The 21,827-nt window shown below is 41.6% G+C and overlaps 1 protein-coding gene across 1 annotated transcript in view; it reads right to left on the reverse strand.

The window, feature by feature from the left end:
- Nucleotides 1–231: 231 nt before the first annotated feature.
- LOC109567800 (trophoblast Kunitz domain protein 1-like) overlaps nucleotides 232–21,827 on the reverse strand; it is a 69,530-nt gene continuing 47,934 nt past the window's right edge. Inside the window, exons 6-8 of the mRNA XM_070800676.1 lie at nucleotides 20,967–21,159; nucleotides 2,013–2,146; nucleotides 232–359 (exon numbers count right to left, since the gene is read on the reverse strand). Coding sequence (XP_070656777.1) covers nucleotides 232–359; nucleotides 2,013–2,146; nucleotides 20,967–21,159 — 455 coding nt within the window. The remainder of the gene's footprint in view (nucleotides 360–2,012; nucleotides 2,147–20,966; nucleotides 21,160–21,827) is intronic.

Below are 21,827 nucleotides of genomic sequence, written 5' to 3' on the forward strand. Positions count from 1 at the left end.
ACTCAGTGACAGGTATTCTCATCATCACCAACTCCCATATTAACATAACCCCCTGAATCTCCATCAGCATCCTCACCAATACCCTCTCCCTTCACACCCAGCATCCTATCACCTCCATTACTCTTCCTGTGTCTATCAGAGGGTTCACCAGCTGGTTGAAAAACCATCAAACACATCTCTGTGGTCTCAAAATTCTTATAATTGCCCTGATAACCACCGTAGGTAAAGGGCTCACACACATTGGATGTAGAGGTATAGACGTATCAGAACAAAGAAGCTCTGCCTGGGACTGGGGGGAAGCTGGCACATGGCCGGGGTGGTCTGAAACAACTCCTGGGAAGCTTCTAATTGAAGATTGTCTGCAAGGGTAAGAAAGAACAGAATGGTCACTGATGTGTCCTGTTAATGAACTGATCAACACTTTTTTCCCAGCACCTACTCTACACCAAGCACCCTCCTAGGTATTTGCTATACTTGCCATTAGTTAGACAACCAAATGGAGAGGGTATTACTGTCCCCATTTCACAAATGTAGAAACCAAGGCTTGGAGAGGTTTGGGAATCTTCCCAAAATCATAAAGCATGTAAGTTGAGAGAGGCCTGGGGTTTAAACCCAGATCCAATTTCAAATCCCAAGTGCTGTATCCTTTCATAACTTGATATCAAGATATTGGTTGGAGTTTTGTTTATAATGGGAAAAATTTCTAATTTGGAAAAAATGTACATGTTTACCAACAGGGGATCAGTGAACCATTATGCAGTCACTAAAAAGCATAGAGTTGATGATATACAGCAACATGGAGAGAGGCATTTACCTTTTGTTGAATAAAAAAAACAAATTGTAAAGTAAGACACCTGGTGTGTTCCTATGGCTATAAAATATACATATAAGCCCATAGAATGATGACATGAAGGTTATTCCTCAATATATTTAGAGCAGTTATCTCTGGGTGGTGGAATTTCAAATGATTTTTATTTTCTAAAATTATTTTTAGTGTCAGTTGAATGACAATGGGCAAGTTTCATTTTTCACTGCCAGAAAAAAGATATTCATATTAAATAATCTTTAATATCATGGGTAATCAGCAAATAAAGAAACAGGCTTCTTTTACTGAATCACTTGTGATTTTAACTCCTTTCACATCTAGCTCTGGGTATCAAACTCAGTGATTTATCAAACATGCACACACACACACACACACACACACACCCTCCCTCAACCATCTGCCTTGGACACTCAGGACCTCAGTGTATCTTTTTATGAATATAGCACACAGTACTTTGAGAATGACACTTTCCCTAATAAGGACAGCATTCCTCAAACTTATAAGCACAAATGTCAACTCAGCTCCACCAAACCATTTTGTGAATCCCCAATGAGAGTGACTTTGACCATGCTGGATTTCCTAGAAGTTTAACCTGGAATAGGGAAGAGGCATTGTAGAAAGGAACTCGAGACCTTCTATTTAGGCAGCAAATTCTCAATCTTGGTTAGAATATTAGAACCTCTTGAGGGAGTTAAAAAAAATCCTGATGCCCAGGCTTTGTCCCAGACCCATTAAATCAGAATTTTTGAATGTGGGACCCAGAGAGACCTCAGAGGACTTGCGTGTGCAGCCAAGTTTGAGAATCTGGCCTCCTGTCCAAAGCATCATCAATATTCTTTTCTTGCTTAAGAATTCTAGGGAGTAGGATTCTGGAGAGCAGGATTGTTGGGGCTGTGTAAAACAAGGAACCCACTTTTTAAACTTCACACATTTACATATGGTTTATCTTTTTTAAAAAAACATATGTCTTGCTTTTTAAGAAAAATTAAAATCTGCTGATGTCAAAGAGACATCTGGGAGGTCTAGCCCCAGATTTTTCTGAGTCTGAATGCTGACCACAGGGAACCTTTTCCCATGTCTAGGTCCTTGTTTTCTCCTGAGGTGGAAGTGACCAGATGGCTGGTTGGACCCAATACTCCCCCACCAGGCTATGATCAGGGACCCTGTGTCCAACACCTTAGCTCACCTGAGGTCTCTCCTGAGCTCGCCAAGCCCACCAGGCAGAGCGTGAGGCAAAGGGCAAGTAGGCAGCTGAGCTTCATGGTGTGAGTAGCTTCATGTTCTGGGGTGAGGCTGGGAAGCTGGAATTTATAGCTGCAGCTGAAAGAGAAGGCGCCCTGTTCCCCAGGGTTAAGGGAAGCATTGTGCTTTTCATTACTTGGAATAAGAAGCACCCTGGGCCAGAGGTGTTGGCTGCAAGAACTGGACTTCTTACCTGGAGGCAGTACCAATGTCCTTGGATAGATTCTTCCTGGGCATTGGGCAAGTCCTCTAGGATGGTGCTTCTGTAGCATCTAGAAGGTGTTCCCCAGCCTCATCTACTGCAGACTTGAGTCCCTGTGACCTTGCACTAAAAAGGGACCTTTGGAGACCTCAGCTTCCCTGTCTGTAAAACAGGTGGGCTGGACCACGTTGTCCCTGAAAGCCCAGCACAGCTCTTCTCCATTCTATTATTATTGGTTCCCATTCAGAGCCTCCCAGCTAGTGTCTCAACATCCCAAGAGAGAGAACACAGCTCTTCGTTCATTGGTTTATTTATTTCACTTTGGGATAATGAGTTTATTGTTTCATATATATCTTCATAGGCTTCCCAGATGGTGCTAACGGTAAAGAACCTGTTTGCCAATGCAGTAGACATAAGAGAATTGGGTTCCATCACTGGGTCAGGAAGATCCTCTGGAGGAGGGCATAGTGGCCCACTCCAGTATTCTTGGCTGAAGAATCCCATGGACAAGGGAGCCTGGAAGGCTATGATCCATAGGGTCTCAGAGAGTTGGACACAACTAAAGCAACTTGGCACAGCATACATCATCATATTTATTTCTAAAAGATCAAGCTATAGTGAATATGAATAGCATAAGCAAAAGGCAAAATCACTCCTCCTCCAAATCTACCATAGTGCTGTGCAGCAGAAACATAATCCAAGCCACAAAAAGACTTTTAAATTTTCTAGTACCAGCATTTTTGGGGGGCTGTGCTGAACATGGAATTACTTAGTTCTTCATCCAGTGATCTAATCCCGGGCCTGCAGGGCAGTGAAAGCACTGAGTCTTAACCACTGAACTGACAGGAAATTCCCAGCATTTTTTTTAAGTAGCAATATTTTAAAGAGTAAAAAGAAAGAGATAAAACTACTTTTTATAATAGTTTATTTAACCCAAGACAGAGAATGAGGTGGTTGGATGGCATCATCTACTCAATGGACATGAGTCTGTGAAACTTCACGAGATGGTGAAGGACAGGGAAGCCAGACATGCTGCAGTCCGTGGGGTCACAAAGAGTCGGACACTACTGAGCGACTAAAGAACAACTCAGTAAATCCAAAATAGGGCAATTTCAACATATAATCAACATGTAATAAGAGTAATATGATTTTTATTTTTCTTTATACTGTCTGGAATCTCAGTGTATTTTGCACTTAGGGTACAGTCACATTTCCTGTGCTCAGTAATCGGATGTGGCTGATGGCTACCATGGTGGACAGTCAAATTCCACCACGTGAAGTCAGTGTCTTTACAAGGTATCCTCATAAACATTTTGTTAGGTAGATTAAGCAATTCTATAAAAACAAAAGGTTTATAGGTATTATTTTCCCTTAGTTTTGCTTATTGCTTTTATACTTGAAGGACAATTTTTAAAAAAACTTTTTATCTTGTTTGGGTTATAGCTGATTAACAAAGTTGTAATAGTCACAGGTGAACAGTGTAGGGACTCAGCCATACGTGAACATGTATCCATCTCCCCCCTAACTCCCCCTTCCAGCCAGGCTGTTCAGGGACAATTCAACGGGATAAAAAACCCTTGATCAGATTTTCTTTCCCCAGAACAACTGTGGACCTTGACTGAATCCTGCCATGGAATGTCCCCATTTAGTGGCCAGAATGCTTTTCTGCCTTAGAGATGACTTTTTTCCTACCTGAAAACCTAAACAAAGGCCTCATTGCTTATTCTCAAGATAACATATTTGGGGATCATTCTGTATCTTTTTTTTTTTTTTTTTTTGGTACTGAAATATGGAATGGTTTTTTAATCTACATATTTTTAAAGGGAAATTTTCTTGTACTGATTTCATTGGCCAGAAAGTTGTTTGGGTTTTTCTGTAACATCTTTTTTTTCTTTTAACTTTTAATTTTTATTTATTTGTTCATATTTGACCAAGCCACACAGCATGTGGGATCTTAGTTCCCTAACCAGGGATCAAACCCATGCCCGCTACACTGGAAGCAGAGTCTTAACCACTGGACCACCAGGGAAGTCCCCTTTCTGTAACATCTTTTGAGACTTTTTTTTTGCCAAACCAATACTCTATCTTGAAATAAGTTTTCTTTTCCATTTGAGTTTTCTATATGAGAAATCAGTTATGTTAGATTAGCTTCACATGTGGTTCAGTAGTTGTTAAAAGCCTCATCATTGGTGATAGAGGAATTTAAATTACAGCTTTACTATTCATGATCTGTGTGATCCAGACAAATTATTTAACTTCTATGGATGTAATTTCTATTTGGGGAAAATAAGAGAAACTGTTGCTGAAAACCCAGCCTCCATTCACCTGTACCAAACAGAAAACACAGAGACAGAGCTTTGCAGGAGTACAAAGGAGCAGCTTTATTACTTTTCCAGGCACAGCAGGCCAACACTCAAGACAGTGCCCTCCCCCACCCCTTCCTGGGAAGTAAGAAGGAGTCTTAGAGTTTCTGGCCACAAAATAGGGCTGAAGATAAGGATGGAGCTGATGTAGTCTTGCATTCTTCTTTTCTCTTGGAGACAGTGAGATCGTTAGGTGGTTCTGGAACAGGTTCTGGTTGTCTCAAAGTTATCATTCTGAGACCTTTTTTCTGGATGGAGAATGCTCACAAAGGGCAAGTGTTAGGTAATGTTGTCTTGGAGAAGTAAACATCAGGTGCATAATACAATTGTAGCTAGCGAGAGATCATTTTCAGCATGCAATTAAGCAAGAAAGAGGGGGAGTAAACACCAGCTGTAGGAGCCGATTTGAATGGGTGAAAAGCGTAAGGGCTTAATAAGGACAAACATAATGAGGGGGCTTCAGCTAGTTTGTGCTACAGCACAGCTATTTGTGCTTAGAATCCCTAAGACCACCGTAGACTAAAAAAAAAAATTCACAATCTTAAAGTTGAGAGTTATGTTTTATCCAGTGCGATTTTTTAAGACTTTAAGCCCAGGAGGCAGCATCTCAGGTAACCCTCAGAGAACTGCTATGAGGAGGCAAGGTAGGGGGGAGTCAGGTTATATAGAACTTTTGCAACAAAGAGCAGGTAGTCTGAATGTCAAAGGATTATTGTAAATTAAAGAAAACCAAGTATTTCAAATTAAGGAATTTAGCACTTTTCTGTGTGTGAAAAGATGCAAGAATCTGGGCTCACTGAAGTCATTCCTTTGATATGCATCTCCTCTATCAGGGGCCAGTATTCTGTGTTTTTACATCATTCCTAAGGGCTCACCTTAGGAAGTGGCTGCTGTCTGTTATCTGTTTAGATGGAGAGTATTCTTTTCTTACTGAGTTCCCTCAGGGCTCACCAGCTCACATTCCAGTGGTGGATGACTGTGACATCCTTTGTTTGCTGATACGGTAGGAAATACTCCATTTCTCAACACTCAGGTTTAATTCATTAAAGGATTCACAGGACACAAAGGTTTTTTTTTTTTTTTTTATACTTGAGTTAATAGCAAAAGGATGCAGAGAAGAATCAATAAAGGGAGAAAGTGCAAGGGATGAACCTGGAAGAACACAGGCCCAGGCTTTTGTTTGTTGGGTTCCCTCAACCCAACATGTCCTTGGTGTTACCAAATAGAGAAGCTCACTCCTGGCTGGGAGTTTTTACTGTGCTCTGGCACATGGACATACGTTGCCTGTGCCCTAGACCTTAGGGAAATCCCAGACCCCAAAAGAAAAGAGGCATTTTCCACATTAAAAATGATTAAGGAAAAAAAAATGTTTAAAAAAGATAGTTCAAACTTTTCTTAACACTTCATTAAGTGGGCAGTCTCCACTCCCAAGGACTCAAAGAACTGTAGATCATTTACAAAAACAGAATTATTTTTCAGTTTGCTGACATGGCACCTTGGACAACTTCTAGATATTTATTTCAACACAGGCATGAAATAGGATCCAGATGTTCCTACTGGGAGTTGGGTGTCATACTGATGATCATAAGAGGAGCCCTGAATCTTTGAGCATCTATCAACCAGGGGCACAGAGCAGAGCATTCTCTATTCATTCTCTCAAGTGCATTCACAGCATCCCAAAGTAATGGGCTTGATTTCATAACCGGAAGGGTTAATTTTGAACTTATGCTGGATCTGCTTCTATGACTTTAACCCTCATCCTGCAGATTTCTTGATATTGGAGGCATATATAATGGCCTGCCTCAGGGAGATAACCTGAGTCACCCACCTGTAAAAGACTGTAAAGAGGTGAAACTAAACACTCCCCTGCCCGAGGCTTGTCATTCTAGGGGACATTTGCAAGGATTGAATAGTTTTTTGCTCTCTTTTCCTCACCTCCTCTCTTTTCTCTGATCCATAAAAGAACCTGGCAACCAGGCCCCTGTGCATGCTGACTCTTTTTGACTGTAGCCCACCAGACTCCTGTCTGGGATGGGATTCTCCAGGCAAAAATACTGGAGTGAGTTGCTATGCCCTCCTTCAGGGGAATCTTCCCTACCCAGAGATTGCAATGGCATTTCATGTGGCTCCTGCATTTCAGGTAGATACTTTACCCCTGAGCCATAGGAAGTCCTAACAAGGCCCCTCAGTTCAGTTCAGTCACTTTATCGTGTCTGACTTTTTGTAACCCCATGGACTGCAGCAAGCCAGACCTCCCTGACCATCACCAGCTCCCTGAGTTCACCCAAACTCACATCCATTGAGTCAGTAATGCCACCCAACCATCTCATCCTCTGTTGTCCCCTTCTCCTCTTGGTTTCCATCTTTCCCAGCATCAGGGACTTTTCAAATGAGTCAGTTCGTCGCATCGGGTGGCCAAAGTATTGGAGTTTCAGCTTCAACATCAGTCCTTCCAATGAGCATTGAGGACTAATCTCCTTTAGCATGGAGTGGTTGGATCTCCTTGCAATCCAAGGGACTCTCAAGAGTCTTCTCCAACACCAAAGTTCAAAAGCATCAATTCTACAGCACTCAGCTTTCTTTATAGTCCAACTCTCACATCCATACATGACTACTGGAAAAACCATAGCCTTAATTAGATGGATCTTTGTTGACAAACTAATGTCTCTGCTTTTTAGTATGCTGTCTAGGTTGGTTATAACTTTCCTTCCAAGAAGTAAGTGTCTTTTTATTTCATGGCTGCAGTCACCATCTGCGGTGATTTTGGAGCCCCCCCAAAAAAGTCTGCCACAGTTTCCAGTTTTTCCATCTAGTTGCCATGAAGTGATGGGACTGGAGGCCATGATCCTTGTTTTCTGAATGTTGAACTTTAAGCCAACTTTTCCACTCTCCTCTTTCAACTGCATCAAAAGGCTCTGTACATCTTCTTCAATTTCTGCCATAAAGGTGGTGTCTTCTGCATACCTGAGGTTATTGATATTTCTCCCAGCAATCTTGATTCCAGCTTGTGCATCATCCAGCCCAGCGTTTCTTATGATGTACTCTGCATATAAGTTAAATAAGCATGGTGGCAATATATAGCCTTGAAGTACTCCTTTCCCTATTTTGAACCAGTCTGTTGTTCCATATACAGTTCTAACTGTTGCTTCCTGACCTGTATACAGATTTCTCAAGAGGCAGGTCAGGTGGTCTGGTATTCCCATCTCTTGAAGAATTTTCCACAGTTTATTGTGATCCACAAAGTCAAAGGCTTTGGCATAGTCAATAAAACAGAAATATATGTCTTTCTGGAACTCTATTGCTTTTTTGATGATCCAGTGGTTGTTGGCAATTTGATCTCTGGTTCCTCTGCCTTTTCAAAAACCAGCTTGAACATCTGGAAGCTCACGGTTCACGTACTGTTGAGGCCTGGCTTGGAGTATTTGAGCATTACTTTACTAGCGTGTGCGATGAGTGCAATTATGCAGTATTTTGAGCATTCTTTGGCATTGCCTTTCTTAGGGATTGGAATGAAACCTGACCTTTTGCAATCCTATGGTCACTACTGAGTTTTCCAAAATTTGCTGGCATATTGAGTGCAACACTTTCAGAGCATCATCTTTTAGGATTTGAAATAGTTCAGCTGGAATTCTCTTACCTCCACTAGCTTTGTTCGTAGTGATGCTTCCTAAGGCCCACTTGACTTCACATTCCAGGATGTCTGGCTCTAGGTGTGTGATCACACCATCCAGATTATCTGGGATAAAAGATACATATTAAGAATATTCTCCATATGTTGATTATGATTGGAGCTGGACAATGGTCCACGGGTTTATAATACTATTTTCCGTACATGTGTTTGGTTGAAAGCTTCCACTATTAAAAAGAAAGTGTGAAGGCATCATGATTTAATGAAGAAAGGCATGGAAGAAAACCCATCATTGTGTTAATTTTGTTTAGGTTATTGGCACCAGAATAAAGAAATATTGAGGGAATACTGATACTGTGACCTATCTGTGAAAATGAAAGTCACTCAGTTGTATCCGACTCTTTGCAACCCCATGGACTATACAGTCCATGGAATTCTCTAGGCCACAATACCAGAATGGGTAGCCATTCCCTTCTCCAGGGGATCTTCCCAAGTTAAGTTGAGTTCAGTCGCTCAGTCATGTCCATCTGTTTGCGAACCCATGAATTGCAGCACGCCAGGCCTCCTGTCCATCACCAACTCCCGGAGTTCACTGAGACTCACGTCCATCAAGTCAGTGATGCCATCCAGCCATCTCATCCTCTGTCGTCCCCTTCTCCTCCTGCCCCCAATCCCTCCCAGCATCAGAGTCTTTTCCAATGAGTCAGCTCTTCACGTGAGGTGGCCAAAGTACTGGAGTTTCAGCTTTAGCATCATTCTTTCTGAAGAACACCCAGGGCTGATCTCCTTTAGAATGGACTGGTTGGATTTCCTTGCAGTCCAAGGGACTCTCAAGAGTCTTTTCCAACACCACAGTTCAAAAGCATCAATTCTTCGGTGCTCAGTTTTCTTCACAGTCCAACCCTCACACCCATACATGACCACTGGAAAAACCATAGCCTTGACTAGACAGACCTTTGTTGGCAAAGTAATGTCTCTGCTTTTGAATATGCTATCTAGGTTGGTCATAACTTTCCTTCCAAGGAGTAAGCATCTTTTAATTTCATGGCTGCAGTCACCATTTGCAGTGATTTTGGAGCCCCCCAAAATAAAGTCTGACACTGTTTCCACTGTTTCCCCATCTATTTCCCATGAAGTGATGGGACCAGATACCATGATCTTAGTTTTCTGAATGTTGAGCTTTAAGCCAACTTTTTTCACTCTCTTCTTTCATCATTACCATTTGCTAAATTCCATATATATGCATTAATATACTGTATTGGTGGCTTTCTTTCTGACTTACGTCACTCTGTATAATAGGCTCCAGTTTCATCCATCTCATTAGAACTGATTCAAATGTGTGCTTTTTAATTGCTGAGTATATGTACCACAGCTGTCTTATCCATTTGTCTGCCAATGGGCATCTAGATTGCTTCCATATCCTAGCTATTGTAAACAGTGCTCTGATGAACATTGGGGTAGACGTGTCACTTTCAACTCTGGTTTCCTTGGTGTGTATGCCCAGCAGTGGGATTTCTGGGTCATATAGCAGTTATATTTCCAAGTTATAAGGAATATTTGCGCTGTTTTCCACAGTGGCTGTAGAAGTTTGCATTCCCACCAACAGTGTAAGAGGGTTCCCTTTCCTCCGCAGCCTCTCCAGCATTTATTGTTTGTAAACTTTTTTATAGCAGCCATTCTGACTGGCGTGAGATGGTACCTCATTGTGGTTTTGATTGCATTTCTCTGATAATGAGTGATATTGACCATCTTTTCATGTGTTTGTTAGCCATCTGTATGACTTCTGTGGAGAAAGGTCTGTTTAGCTCTTCAGCCCATTTTTTCGATTGGGTCATTTATTTTTCTGGTATTGAGCTTCATGAGCTGCTTATATATTTTTGAGATTAATTTTTTGTCAGTTGCTTCATTTGTTATTATTTTTTTCAATTCTGAAGGCTGTCTTTTCACCTTGCTTAGAGTTTATTTCATTGTGCAAAAGCTTTTAAGTTTAATTAAGTCCCATTTGTTTATTTTTGCTTTTATTTCCATTTCTCTGGGGGGTTGAACATAGAGGATCCTGCTGTGATTTATGTCAGACAGGGTTTTGCTTATGTTTTCCTCTTGGAGTTTTATAATTTATGCTCTTACATTTAGATCTGTAGTCGATTTTGAGCTTATTTTTGTGTATGGTGTTAGAAAGTGTTCTAGTTTCATTCTTTCACAAGTGGTTGACCAGTTTTCCCAGCACCACTTGTTAAAGAGATTGTCTTTTCTCCATTGTATATTCTTGCCTCCTCTGTCAAAGATTAGGTGTTCATAGGTGCCTGGATTTATCTCTGGGCTTTCTATTTTGTTCCATGGATCTATATTTCTGTCTTTGTGCCAGTACCATACTGCCTTGATGACTGTAACTTTGCAGTATAGTCTGAAGTCAGGCAGGTTGATTCCTCCCATTCCATTCTTCTTTCTCAAGATTGCTTTGGCTGTTCGAGGTTTTTTGCATTTCCATACAAATTGTGAAATCATTTGTTCTAGTTTTCTGAAAAATACCATTGGTTGCTTGTTAGGGATTGCATTGAATCTATAGATTGCTCTGGGAAGTATACTCATTTTCACTATATTGATTCTTCTGATCCATGAACATGGTACATTTCTCTATTTCTGCCATCTTTGATTTCTTTCATCAGTGTTTTATAGTTTTCTACATATAGGTCTTTTGTTTCTTTGGGTAGATTTATTCCTAAGTATTTTATTATTTTCTTTGCAATGGTGAATGGAATTGTTTCCTTAATTTCTCTTTCTGTTTTCTCATTGTTAGTGTATAGGAATGCAAGGGACTTCTGTATGTTAATTTTATATCTTGCATATTTAGTATATTCACTGATTAGCTCTAGTAATTTTCTGGTGGTGTCTTTAGGGTTTTCTATGTAGACAATGATGTCATCTGCAAACAGTGAGAGTTTTACTTCATCTTTTCCAATCTGGATTCCTTTCATTTCCTTTTCTTCTCTGATTGTTGTGGCTAAAACTACCAAAACTATGTTGAATAGTAATGATGAGAGTGGGCACCCTTGTCTCATTCCTGACTTTAGGGGAAATGCTTCCAATTTTTCACCATTGAGGATAATGTTTGCTGTGGATTTATCATATATGGCTTTTATTATGTTGATGTATGTTCCTTCTATGCCTGTTTTGTGGAGGATTTTTTTTTTATCATAAATGGGTGTTGAATTTTGTCAAACACTTTCTCCGCATCTATTGAGATAGTCATACGGTTTTTAATCTTTCAATTTGTTAATGTGGTGTATCACATTGATTGGTTTGCCAATATTGAAGAATCCTTGCATCCCTAGGATAAAGCCCACTTGGTCATGATGTATGATCTTTTAAAATGTTGTTGGATTCTGTTTGCTAGAATTTTGTGAAGGATTTTTGCATCTATATTCATCAGTGATATTGGCCTGTAGTTTTCTTTTTTTGTGTGGCATCTTTGTATGATTTTGGTATTAGGGTGATGGTGGCCTCATAGAATGAGTTTGGCAGTTTACCTTCCTATGCAATATTCTGGAAGAGTTTGAGTAGGATAGGTGTTAACTCTTCTCTAAATTTTTGGTAAATTTCAGCTGTGAATCCATCTAGTACTGGGCTTTTGTTTGTTGGAAGATTTTTTTTTTTTATTACAGTTTCAATTTTGGTGCTTGTGATGGGTCTGTTAAGATTTTCTATTTCTTCCTGGTTCAATTTTGGAAGGTTATACTTTTCTAAGAATTCGTCCATTTCTTCCAAGTTGTTCATTTTATTGGCATATAGTTTCTGACAGTAGTCTCTTATGATCTTTTGTATGTCTGTGTTGTCTGTTGTGATTTTTCCATTTTCATTTCTAATTTTGTTCATTTGATTCTTCTCCCTTTTTTTCTTGATGAGTCTGCCTAACGGTGTGTCTATTTTATTTACCTTCTCAAATAACCAGCTTTTAGTTTGGTTGATTTTTGCTATAGTCTCCTTTGTTTCTTTCTCATTTATTTCTGCTCTAATTTTTATGATTTTTTTTCCTTCTACTAACCCTGGGGTTCCTCATTTCTTCTTTTTCTAGTTGTTTTAAGTGTGGTTAGGTTATATGTTTGATTTTTCTCTTTTTCCTTGAGGTAAGCTTGGATTGCTATGAACCTTCCCCTTAGCACTACTTTTACTGAATCCCATAGGTTTTGGGTTCTCATGTTTTCATTTTCATTCATTTATGTGGATATGTTGGCTTATTTTCTGATTTCTTTCATGATTTGTTGGTTATTCTGAAGTATGTTGTTTAGCCTCCATATGTTTGTATTTTTAATAGGTTTTTTCCCTGTAGTTGATATCTAATCTTACTGCATTGTGAATAGAAAAGATGCTTTAAATGATTTCAATTTTTTGAATTTACTAAGGCTAGAATTATGGCCCAGGATGTGATCTATCCTAAATAATATCCCGTGTGCACTTGAGAAAAATGTGAAATTCATTGTTTTGGAGTGAAATGTCCTATAGATATCAATTAGGTCTAACTGGTACATTGTATCATTTAAAGTTTGTGTTTCCTTGTCAATTTTCTGTTGAGTTGATCTATCCATAGGTGTGCATGGAGTATAAAAGTCTCCCAATATTATTGTGTTACTGTTAATTTCCCCTTTCATACTTGTTATCATTTGTCATACATATGCAGTGCTCCTAAGTTGGGTACATATATAATTGTTATATCTTTTTCTTGGAATGAGCCTTTGATCATTATGTAGTTTCCTTCTTTGTCTCTTTTCATGGCCTTTATTTTAAAGTCTATCTTATCTGATATGAGTATGGCTACTCCTGTTCTTAGTTGGTCTCCATTTGCATGAAATATCGTTTTCCACCCCTTCACTTTCAGTCTGTATGTGTCTCTTGTTTGGAGGTGGGTTTCTTGTAGACAGCATATATAGGGGTCTCTTTTTGTATCCATTCAGTCAGACTTTGTCTTTTGGTTGGGGCACTCAACCCATTTACATTTAAGGTAATTATTGATAAGTATGATCCTGTTGCCATTTAGTTGGTTGGTTTCGGTTTGAGTTAGAAACACTTTCTGTGTTTCTTGTCTAGAGAAGATCCTTTAGCATTTGTTGAAGAGCTGGTTTGGTGGTGCTGAATTCTCTCCGCTTTTGCTTGTCTGTAAAGCTTTTGATTTCTCCTTCATATTTGAATGAGATCCTTAATGGGTATAGTATACTGGGATGTAGATTTTTCTCTTTCATCACTTTAAGTATGTCCTGCCATTTTCTTCTAGCCTGAAGAGTTTCTATTGAAAGATCAGCTGTTATCCTTATGGGAATCCCCTTGTGTGTTATTTGTTGTTTTTGTTTTGCTGCTCTTAATATTTGCTCTTTGTGTTTGATCTTCATTAATTTGATTAATATGTGTCTTGGGGTATTCCAGCTTGGGTTTAACCTGTTTGGGACTCTCGATTTGTTGGACTTGGGTGACCATTTCCTTCCCCATTGTACAGAAGTTTTCAACTATTATATCCTCAAGTATTTTGTCATGCACTTTCTTTTTGTCTTCTTCTGGGACTCCTATGATTGCAATGTTGGGGTGTTTAACATTGTCCCAGAGGTCTCTGAGGTTGTTCTCATTTCTTTTAATTCATTTTTCTTTTTTCCTTTCTGCTTCGTTTATTTCCACCATTCTATCTTCCACCTCACTTATCCTATCTTCTGCCTCAGTTATTCTACTGTTGGTTCTCTCAGAGCAGTTTTTATCTCAGTTATTGCATTATTCATTATTGATTGACTCTTTTTTATTTCTTTTAGGTCCTTGTTAAACATTTCTTCCATCTTCTCAATCCTTGTCACTAGTCTATATATCTTTAACTCCACTTTGTTTTCAAGATTTTGGATCATCTTCCCTATAATTATTCTGAATTCTTTTTCAGGTAGACTCCCTATCTCCTCCTCTTTTGTTTGGTTTGGATGTTGAATATTTCTCTGCCTTGTCATTTTGTTTAGATTGCTGTGTTTCGGGTGGCCTTTCTGTATACTGGAAGTTTGTGGTTCCTCTTTATTGTGGAGGTTGCTCCCTGTGGCTGGGGTTGGACTATTGGCTTGTCAAGGTTTTCTGGATAGGGAGGCTTGCATCAGTGTTCTGGTGGGTGGAGCTGTATGTATCCTCTCTGGAGTGCAATGAAGTGTCCAGTAGTGAGTTTTTAGGTGTCTATGGGTTTGGTGTAACCTTGGGAAGCCTGTACTTTAATGCACAGGGCTATGTTCCTGCATTTCTGGAGAATTAGCATGGTATGTATTGCTCTGGAACTTGTTGGCTCTTGGGTGGAACTTGATTTCAGTGTAGGTATGGAGGCTTTTGGATGAGCTCCTGTCAATTAATGTTCCCTGGAGCCAGGAGTTTTCTGGGGTTCTCAAGTTTTGGATTTAAGCTTCCTGCCTCAGACTTTTAGTCTTATTCTTACAGTAGCCTCAATACTTCTCCATCCATACAGCACAGATGATAAAACATCTAGGTTAATGGTGAAAAAATTCTCCATAGTGAGGGACACCCAGAGAGGTTCACAGAATTACATGGAGAAGAGAGAAGGGAGCAGGGAGAGAGAGTTGACCAGAAGGAAAAGAGGGACTCAAAAGGGGAACAACCAATCTAGGCAGTAATCAGTTATTTAATTGTTCTCCACAGCCCTCAACACCCAAAGAGATTCACAGAGTTCAGTAGAGAAGAGAAGGGGGAGGGAGGAGATAGAGGTGACATGGGGGAGAAAAGGGAGAGTCAAAAGAGGAGAGAGAAATCAAGCCATGAATCACACCCCTAAGTAAAAATGGGTACTGAAGATTAGATTCTTAATGGTAGAAAATTGATAACAAATACCAAAAAGCAGAGATTAAAAATCTAGAGCAGAGGTTAGACTCCCAAAGACACAATATTAAAAATATAAAACAAAACAAAAAATACAAAAAAAAATCAATCACAAAAATTATAAAAAATATATATATGAAATTTGCTTTTAAAATAGGGGTTTTTTTTTTTTGCAAGGTAGTAGTAGGTTATAAAAAGGAAAATTAAAGGAGTAATAAAAAACTTAAAAATAAAAAATTGTTTTAAATTGAAAAATGATAATAGTAAAAATATATTTAGGAATTTCTCTGGAGATGTAGAGGGCAGTGTGAGGTCAGTTCAGTTTCAGATAGTTCCCTGTTCCAGCTTATACTTCTTCTCAAGGTCTATACACCCCTTCCAATGCTTAGTCAATGCTAACTACAGGGTTTTAATCTGTTGCACCTGTCACTTCCAAAGCGGTTCCCTCTTCTTTGTTTATTTTGGCTTTCTCTGTTTGCAAGTCTCTTCAATGTCTAATTTCCACCCTAACACAAGAGGGTGAAAGTGGTCACTTATTTAGGCTCACTTGTTCAGTTGTGCTGTGGGGAGGGAGGAACACTGCAAACAAATATCACTGGTGTGTGTAGGGAGTGCTCACAGTGTATGGACCACACTGGGTTTGCCCCAGCTCATGGCCTGTGTGCCTTCCCAGTCTACTCTGCTCAGGCTCCCGGTGGTTCTGCAGGGGAACTGTCCAAAGTGGGCCCTGGGTTTTGTGCACTTCCCAGATCTAAACTGCTCAGGTTCAGGTTCTTGGGTACTCCACAAGGGCACAGACTCGGTTGGGCATGCATTTTGTGTCCTTCCCAGGTCCAAGGAGCTCAGGAGACCAGGTGCTTGGTGAGCTCACTGTCCCAGGTGTGTTGTGTGTCTTAATCACCTCCCAGTCCCAGCCTCTTGGTTTCCCGAATGCGCTGCAAAACACCATCTAAGGCAGCCCTGTGTCTCCTCTGGGGAGCTAATATCTGGCTGCAACCTTCCTGGCAGATGTCAACCATCCAGGATCCCAGGAAGACTTGGTTAGCAATTGGGAGCCTGCTCACAGTTAGGTGGAGGGTGCCATCTCTGGGGCGGAGATTGCCCCTTGCCTTCTGGCCCTGGCTATTGGCTGCTTGCCTCTCTGCCTCTGGCAGGGGGATGGGCTGGTCCATTCCCGGTTAGCTCTCCTTTGGTATTCGCTCAATCTTTTGTTCTGTGAGCGGCCAGGCTGCACCTTAGGTTAGAGCTTTTCACGGGAAAGTTCTCTCTCTCTCTCTCTCTTTTTTTTTTTCTCTTTCTCTGGCTATCCCAAAGTTTTGGTTGGGATCACATTAGCTCCCTCATATTGTCCTCAGGGCATTCAGGGCCGGGTGCTTAGCCTAAGCATACAACTCGCGCCTCCCTGCTCAGCCCCCACTCACTGGTGGCGGACACAGGCATCTGGGTTACTTCTCTGCTAGGACTTGCCATTAGTGGCATATTCTGTGTGTGTGTGTGTGTGTGTGTGTTTCTCCTTCTAGTTATGTTGCCCTCTGAAATTACAAAACTCCTCCACAGACCCTCTGGTGAGAGGGTTTCCTGGTGTTTGGAAACTTCTCCTCCACGACTCCCTCTCTGGCATGGGTCTTCATACCTAACACTTCTGTCTCTTTTTGTCTCTTATATTTTGTCCTGCCTCCTTTCGAAGAGAATGGGCTGCCTTTCTGGGTGCCTGGTGTCCTCTGCAAGCATTCAAAAGTTGTTTTGTGGAAGTTGCTCAGCAGTAAAATAATCTTTTGATGAATTTGTGCGGGAGAAATTGGTTCCCAGTCCTATTCCTCTGCCATCTTAGGACTGCCACACTCCCCGTGGTGAGGGATTTTGAGTACTCAGCTCAACATAATATAGTCCCCAGTGTCTGTGGCCCAGACACAAATGGTAGAAAAGAGAGAATCTGAGTTTGTCCCAGACACCAAATAAGTGGGATCTCTACCAGCAGGAACCAGTTCCTCCACACCAACTGGGCATCCAGAAGTCAATTCACTTCTGATGCTAAATCCTCAGCAGTGACCCTGAACCCACAGGGTGAGGACTCCATCTCTGAGAACTGCCCACAGATCAAGAGTTGATATCGAGCCCTGGGGTCACATACACTTGTAAACAACTGGCTATAATTTTTGAGATCCTTTGACTCACCTCCCATGTTGAACATCAGAACCACTCACTGAATTCAGATAAGCCCTTTACATACTATTGCCAGTCATTATCAATGATAAAACTCAGGGGCAACAAAATGGAGGAGAAGCATAAGGTAAAGAAGGAGTAGGAAATGCTGAGTCTCCATGTGACCTCAGGACATGCCTCCCTTACAAACCCTTGATGTTATCACCTCCCTTGAAGCTGTCTGATTCTAGTGTTGGTGGGTTTCAATTGAGGGTTGGATGGAGGCAAATTGATGGAATCTTTGACCATTGTTAATGGAACTCAGTATCAGTACTCACTCCTCTCCCCAGAGTAACTGGGAACTGATCACTTAACTCTCTAATCATCTGATGGCATGTTCTGGATCCAGGTGCACACAGGCCTCATCCTCCACAGATCTCATTACTTAGAGAATGACAATAAAATCCAAGTGTTTTAGGAGGCCTAGGGCATGAACTGGGGTAAGGATCAAATATGGATCTTTTTACTATTCTAAAGTGGTTTTTAGGGATGGGGTAGAGTCTAGCAATAGACAGTGTCAGAGATAAAGTTCATGATTCTGTAAAATGAGGTGGGAGATTTTTATTAAAAACATAACACATAATGACAATTTTTGAGAGTCAAGAAATGCCTCTGGAGTTCAACTGCTCACTTTCCAGAAGAAATCCAGAGAGGGCTAGCAGCATCCACAACACCCCTCTTCCTGCCCCTTCCAAGGACTCACCTCCTTTCCCTTCAGTCTGTAGAGAAGAGATGAGCTGGGACTTACACTGAGCCTGGTTGCTTGTTTCACCTCCAGGGATGCTGCCCAGCATGATTCCCAGGAGAATGAGGAGGGCTGCAGAGGAGCAGAGTCTGCTCATGTTTGTGACCTTGAAGAAGGGCGTCTATGGAAAGACAGATGCTGAGAGATCAGTTTATGTCCCAGCAGATGGGTAAGAACAGGTGAGAAGGAGGGGAGTGAAGAAATGGAGGATTTGGGGTCAGTCATGTACAATGTGTAATCTCCCCAGCTTCCATTGTCCTGCTTCTGACTGTGCATGCATGTCTGCTGAGTCACTCAGTCTGGTCTGACTCTGAGATTTCTATGCACTATAGCCCACCAGGCTCCTCTGTCTTGTTTCTGCCTGGTGGGGCCAAATGCCAAGTACCCAGATTCTCAAACTTGACTCTGTTTGTGGTCTCATGAAAACACAGAATGTGATTCTACAGGTGGAATTTTGTGCAATATGATCACACAAGGAGCATCCCAGCTCCTAGAGCAGTGCATGGCATTTGATGGCCAGTCAGTGGATGAGAGCAGATCAAAAGCCAAGTAAGTAAACAATACTGTGTTAGCTCAGGTCCTCCTTTACAGACTCATGCAGGTGTCATCACATTTGGCTGTCAATGCCCCCTCTCTTACATTAACCCTACCTACTTCAGAAGACAGGTATGACACAGGTAATCTATCAGCAACCATTGTGGCAGCATCTCTACTGAACAGACACCAGGTCTTTACCTGGCAATGGCCCAGGCAGATGTTGAGCTGGGGGAGGAGCATCTCCGTCTGGGGCACAAAACCTGATATTCTGGGTAGAAACAAAGTAAAGCAAACCAGCAAAAGGGAGGAAGAGGCAAACAGCGTCTCCAGAACTGACCACCCACTGCCCCTCACCTGGTTTCAACAACAGGAGAGTACCTCCCTGAGTGGATCCCAGGGACCTTGGAAATTGCTTGCAACACTACCCCACCACAACTGTGGACTCTGCACCAGTGGTTCTTAGAACAGAGGACCCAGTTGGAGTCCCAGTTCTTTCTTTTGCTAACTCTGTGATCTGGAGCCTTATTTTATAACTAAAGAAAGCGAAGCTCAGAGACGTTTAGAATTTGCCAAAGATTTCAAGGAAGGGAGTAACAGCACCAGCACGCTGTGTGTTCTTGTTCATTTAAATACCCTACTTGCTGAGGTCCACAGGTCTAACTTCACCGATCTGAATTGAAACAGATACTCTCTGTTCTCCAGGTGCATCCATCCTAAATCTTTAGAAGCAGAGCAGGGTAACGTCATCAAAATCCCTTTACTTGGGAGAGTGGGCACCTGCCATCTTAGAAAATGAATAAAGGAGAAAAGGGCCATCTCTATGCCGCCATTTTCTTCCTTGAAGGATTCTAAGCATGCATAATAGAATAATGCAGGCAAATTGCTCACACAGAGCCTGGGATACTAAATGGTAACTGCCCTTCTTTAACTAAAGTAAGAACTCCCTCCCACCTGTGACTTCAGGGAATCGGATTCCTTAGAAAAGTGGACAACTGAGCCTCATGCCTATTCTCCTGAGAGTCCAAGAGGACAACCTTCCCCCAAATTTGACTGAACTTAGAAGAAAGGAATGAAAGCTCACGTGGAGATTTGTGTCTCCCAGGTTTCTGTGTGGCTTGGGGTGGCTATTAAGAGGTCAGTGATGCTGTCATGGGTTTGCTTCCTATACCCGGTAGGGCACAGTCTCTGGACAGTGAACCACGAGGTGCCCACTGTCTGGAGAACAGTGAGAAGGACCAATATTCCCATGGACCCTCTTGATTAAGGTTTGCAGTTTCAAGCAAAAGACACCACTCCAGTCAGTTTAATTTAGCATATGCATTTATTGAAATGCATTATTGAATTATTTATTTAAAATGCATAATTATTGAAATATAGCCCCAGTGTTTGAAGCTACGGAAAGGAAAATTGCAACATCATTGTAGGATCAGGAAGCTTCAACATTGCAAACCCTTCTCCCATTACTGATTCTGAGAACTGGTTGTGAGAAATTCCACCTTGGACACCCACAAAGAGAGCAGTGATGGTAGGGAGGGGGATGAAGCTGAAGATGCAGTGAGGATATGGGTGAAGACAAAAATCCTTCATCAAACTGCAGGCTCTATAGTTACTCTGGTCATGAGGAATGTGCTCCTACATTCCTTCCTTTCTTCCTCAAATAATTAGGAACTGTCTACTTGGTTCCAGGAGCTGAGCTACTTGCTAGGAATAAAGGGAAGACATTCTCATGGTGCTGAGAGCCATCTGGGTGAGACAAAATTAGACATATTGACCAATAGAAGACAGGAATTAGACAGGTTCTGCTGAAGAGGGGAGGGGAGAGAAGGACTGCAAGAGACTGAACAGTTTCAGAAGCAGCCATGGCCTGCCCTGCAGAGGTCCTCCCCGGATGTCACATTTTCTGGGAAACACTCTTCACATGTCCTCTGCAAAAAGAAAGGAACTTGTTGAGTGCCATCATTTTAGCCTCAGACATGAACACCTATCATCTTGACAGAGCCTATAGTTTCCAGAAAAGATGAAACTATAGTCCCCATGATCCAAATGGCCAAAAAGAGGGAAGTGAGTTTTCCATGCCAAGGTGGGGCAGTCAGGAGCACATCAGACCTGCCCTGGAGGGTGGTTGACTCAGTATTCCTATCTAACATGGAAGAGCATGTGATTAGGCTTAGATTGTCATAAAAGGCATCCCGCTTTGACCTTCTGCCAAGCTGACCCCTGGAGAACTTGCTCAGTGTGTGGTTTCACAGGACTCTGCCGCCTCTTCTCCTGGGAAGCATTAAGGAGGAAGACACTGTGCAGGTGTGACTGGTGTGTGGTCCCCTGAGCTCCACCTCTTTCCCCAGTCCTTCCCCTGCCCTGTGCCCTGCCCCCTGTCTTACCACATGGTCACAGGCACTGGACAGCAGGTCACTATGCAGTCCGATAACGTCTGGAAGTTGTTCCTGTTCCCTTCACAGCCGCCATATACAAATGGCTCGCAGTACCTAGTCTTGGCATTGTAGAAGTACCTGGTCATTTGGTCCTTGCAGGGACCCTTTAATTCAGGCTCCATGCAGAATTCAGGCTTAGAAGCTGCTGGGAAAGGAGGGGCAATGGCTCAGTTATGAGGACAGTCATCACAGCTCGTACAAGGACAACAGCTAGAACTGTCAGTTTCTTTGGGGTAGAGAATGCTAGGCTTGTGGAGGATGGTCAGATGGAAAATGCCATTTGAAAACCTTCTTTCTAGGAAAGAATTAGGAATGCTGCTAGGGGTGACATGATATATTAATCATGTTCACTTCTATATCTCCTCATGAAGTATTTTAACAAAAATTGGCATAATGCCTTTGCTTAGCCTCAAAAACTTCTAGGGGACTTCCCTGGTGGGCCATTGGTTAAGCATCTGCCTTCCAATGCAGGAGTCTGGGGTTCAATCCCTTTGTAAGAAAACTAAAGTCCCACATCCTGAGGGACATCTAAGTCAGCAGGCCACAACTACTGAGCCTGTGGCCTGCAACTAACACCAAAAGCACCAAATAAATGCTCAAAAGAAAGAAAGAAAGAAAGAAAACAAAAACCAGAAATACACAACTCTATAGCAATGAAAACAGGTCAGAGGTGAAAATCATTCCCTATATGTCAATAATTACTGGGTCTGGGTACCTGGGTTTTATAATACTGTTCTCTGAACCTTTGTACATAGCAAAAACTTTCCACTGTGAATAAAAAATGTGAAGGAATCATGCTATAGTGAAAAA

Source organism: Bos indicus, chromosome 13 (genome assembly GCF_029378745.1).
Source record: "Bos indicus isolate NIAB-ARS_2022 breed Sahiwal x Tharparkar chromosome 13, NIAB-ARS_B.indTharparkar_mat_pri_1.0, whole genome shotgun sequence".
In the NCBI taxonomy this organism is placed as follows: domain Eukaryota; kingdom Metazoa; phylum Chordata; class Mammalia; order Artiodactyla; family Bovidae; genus Bos; species Bos indicus.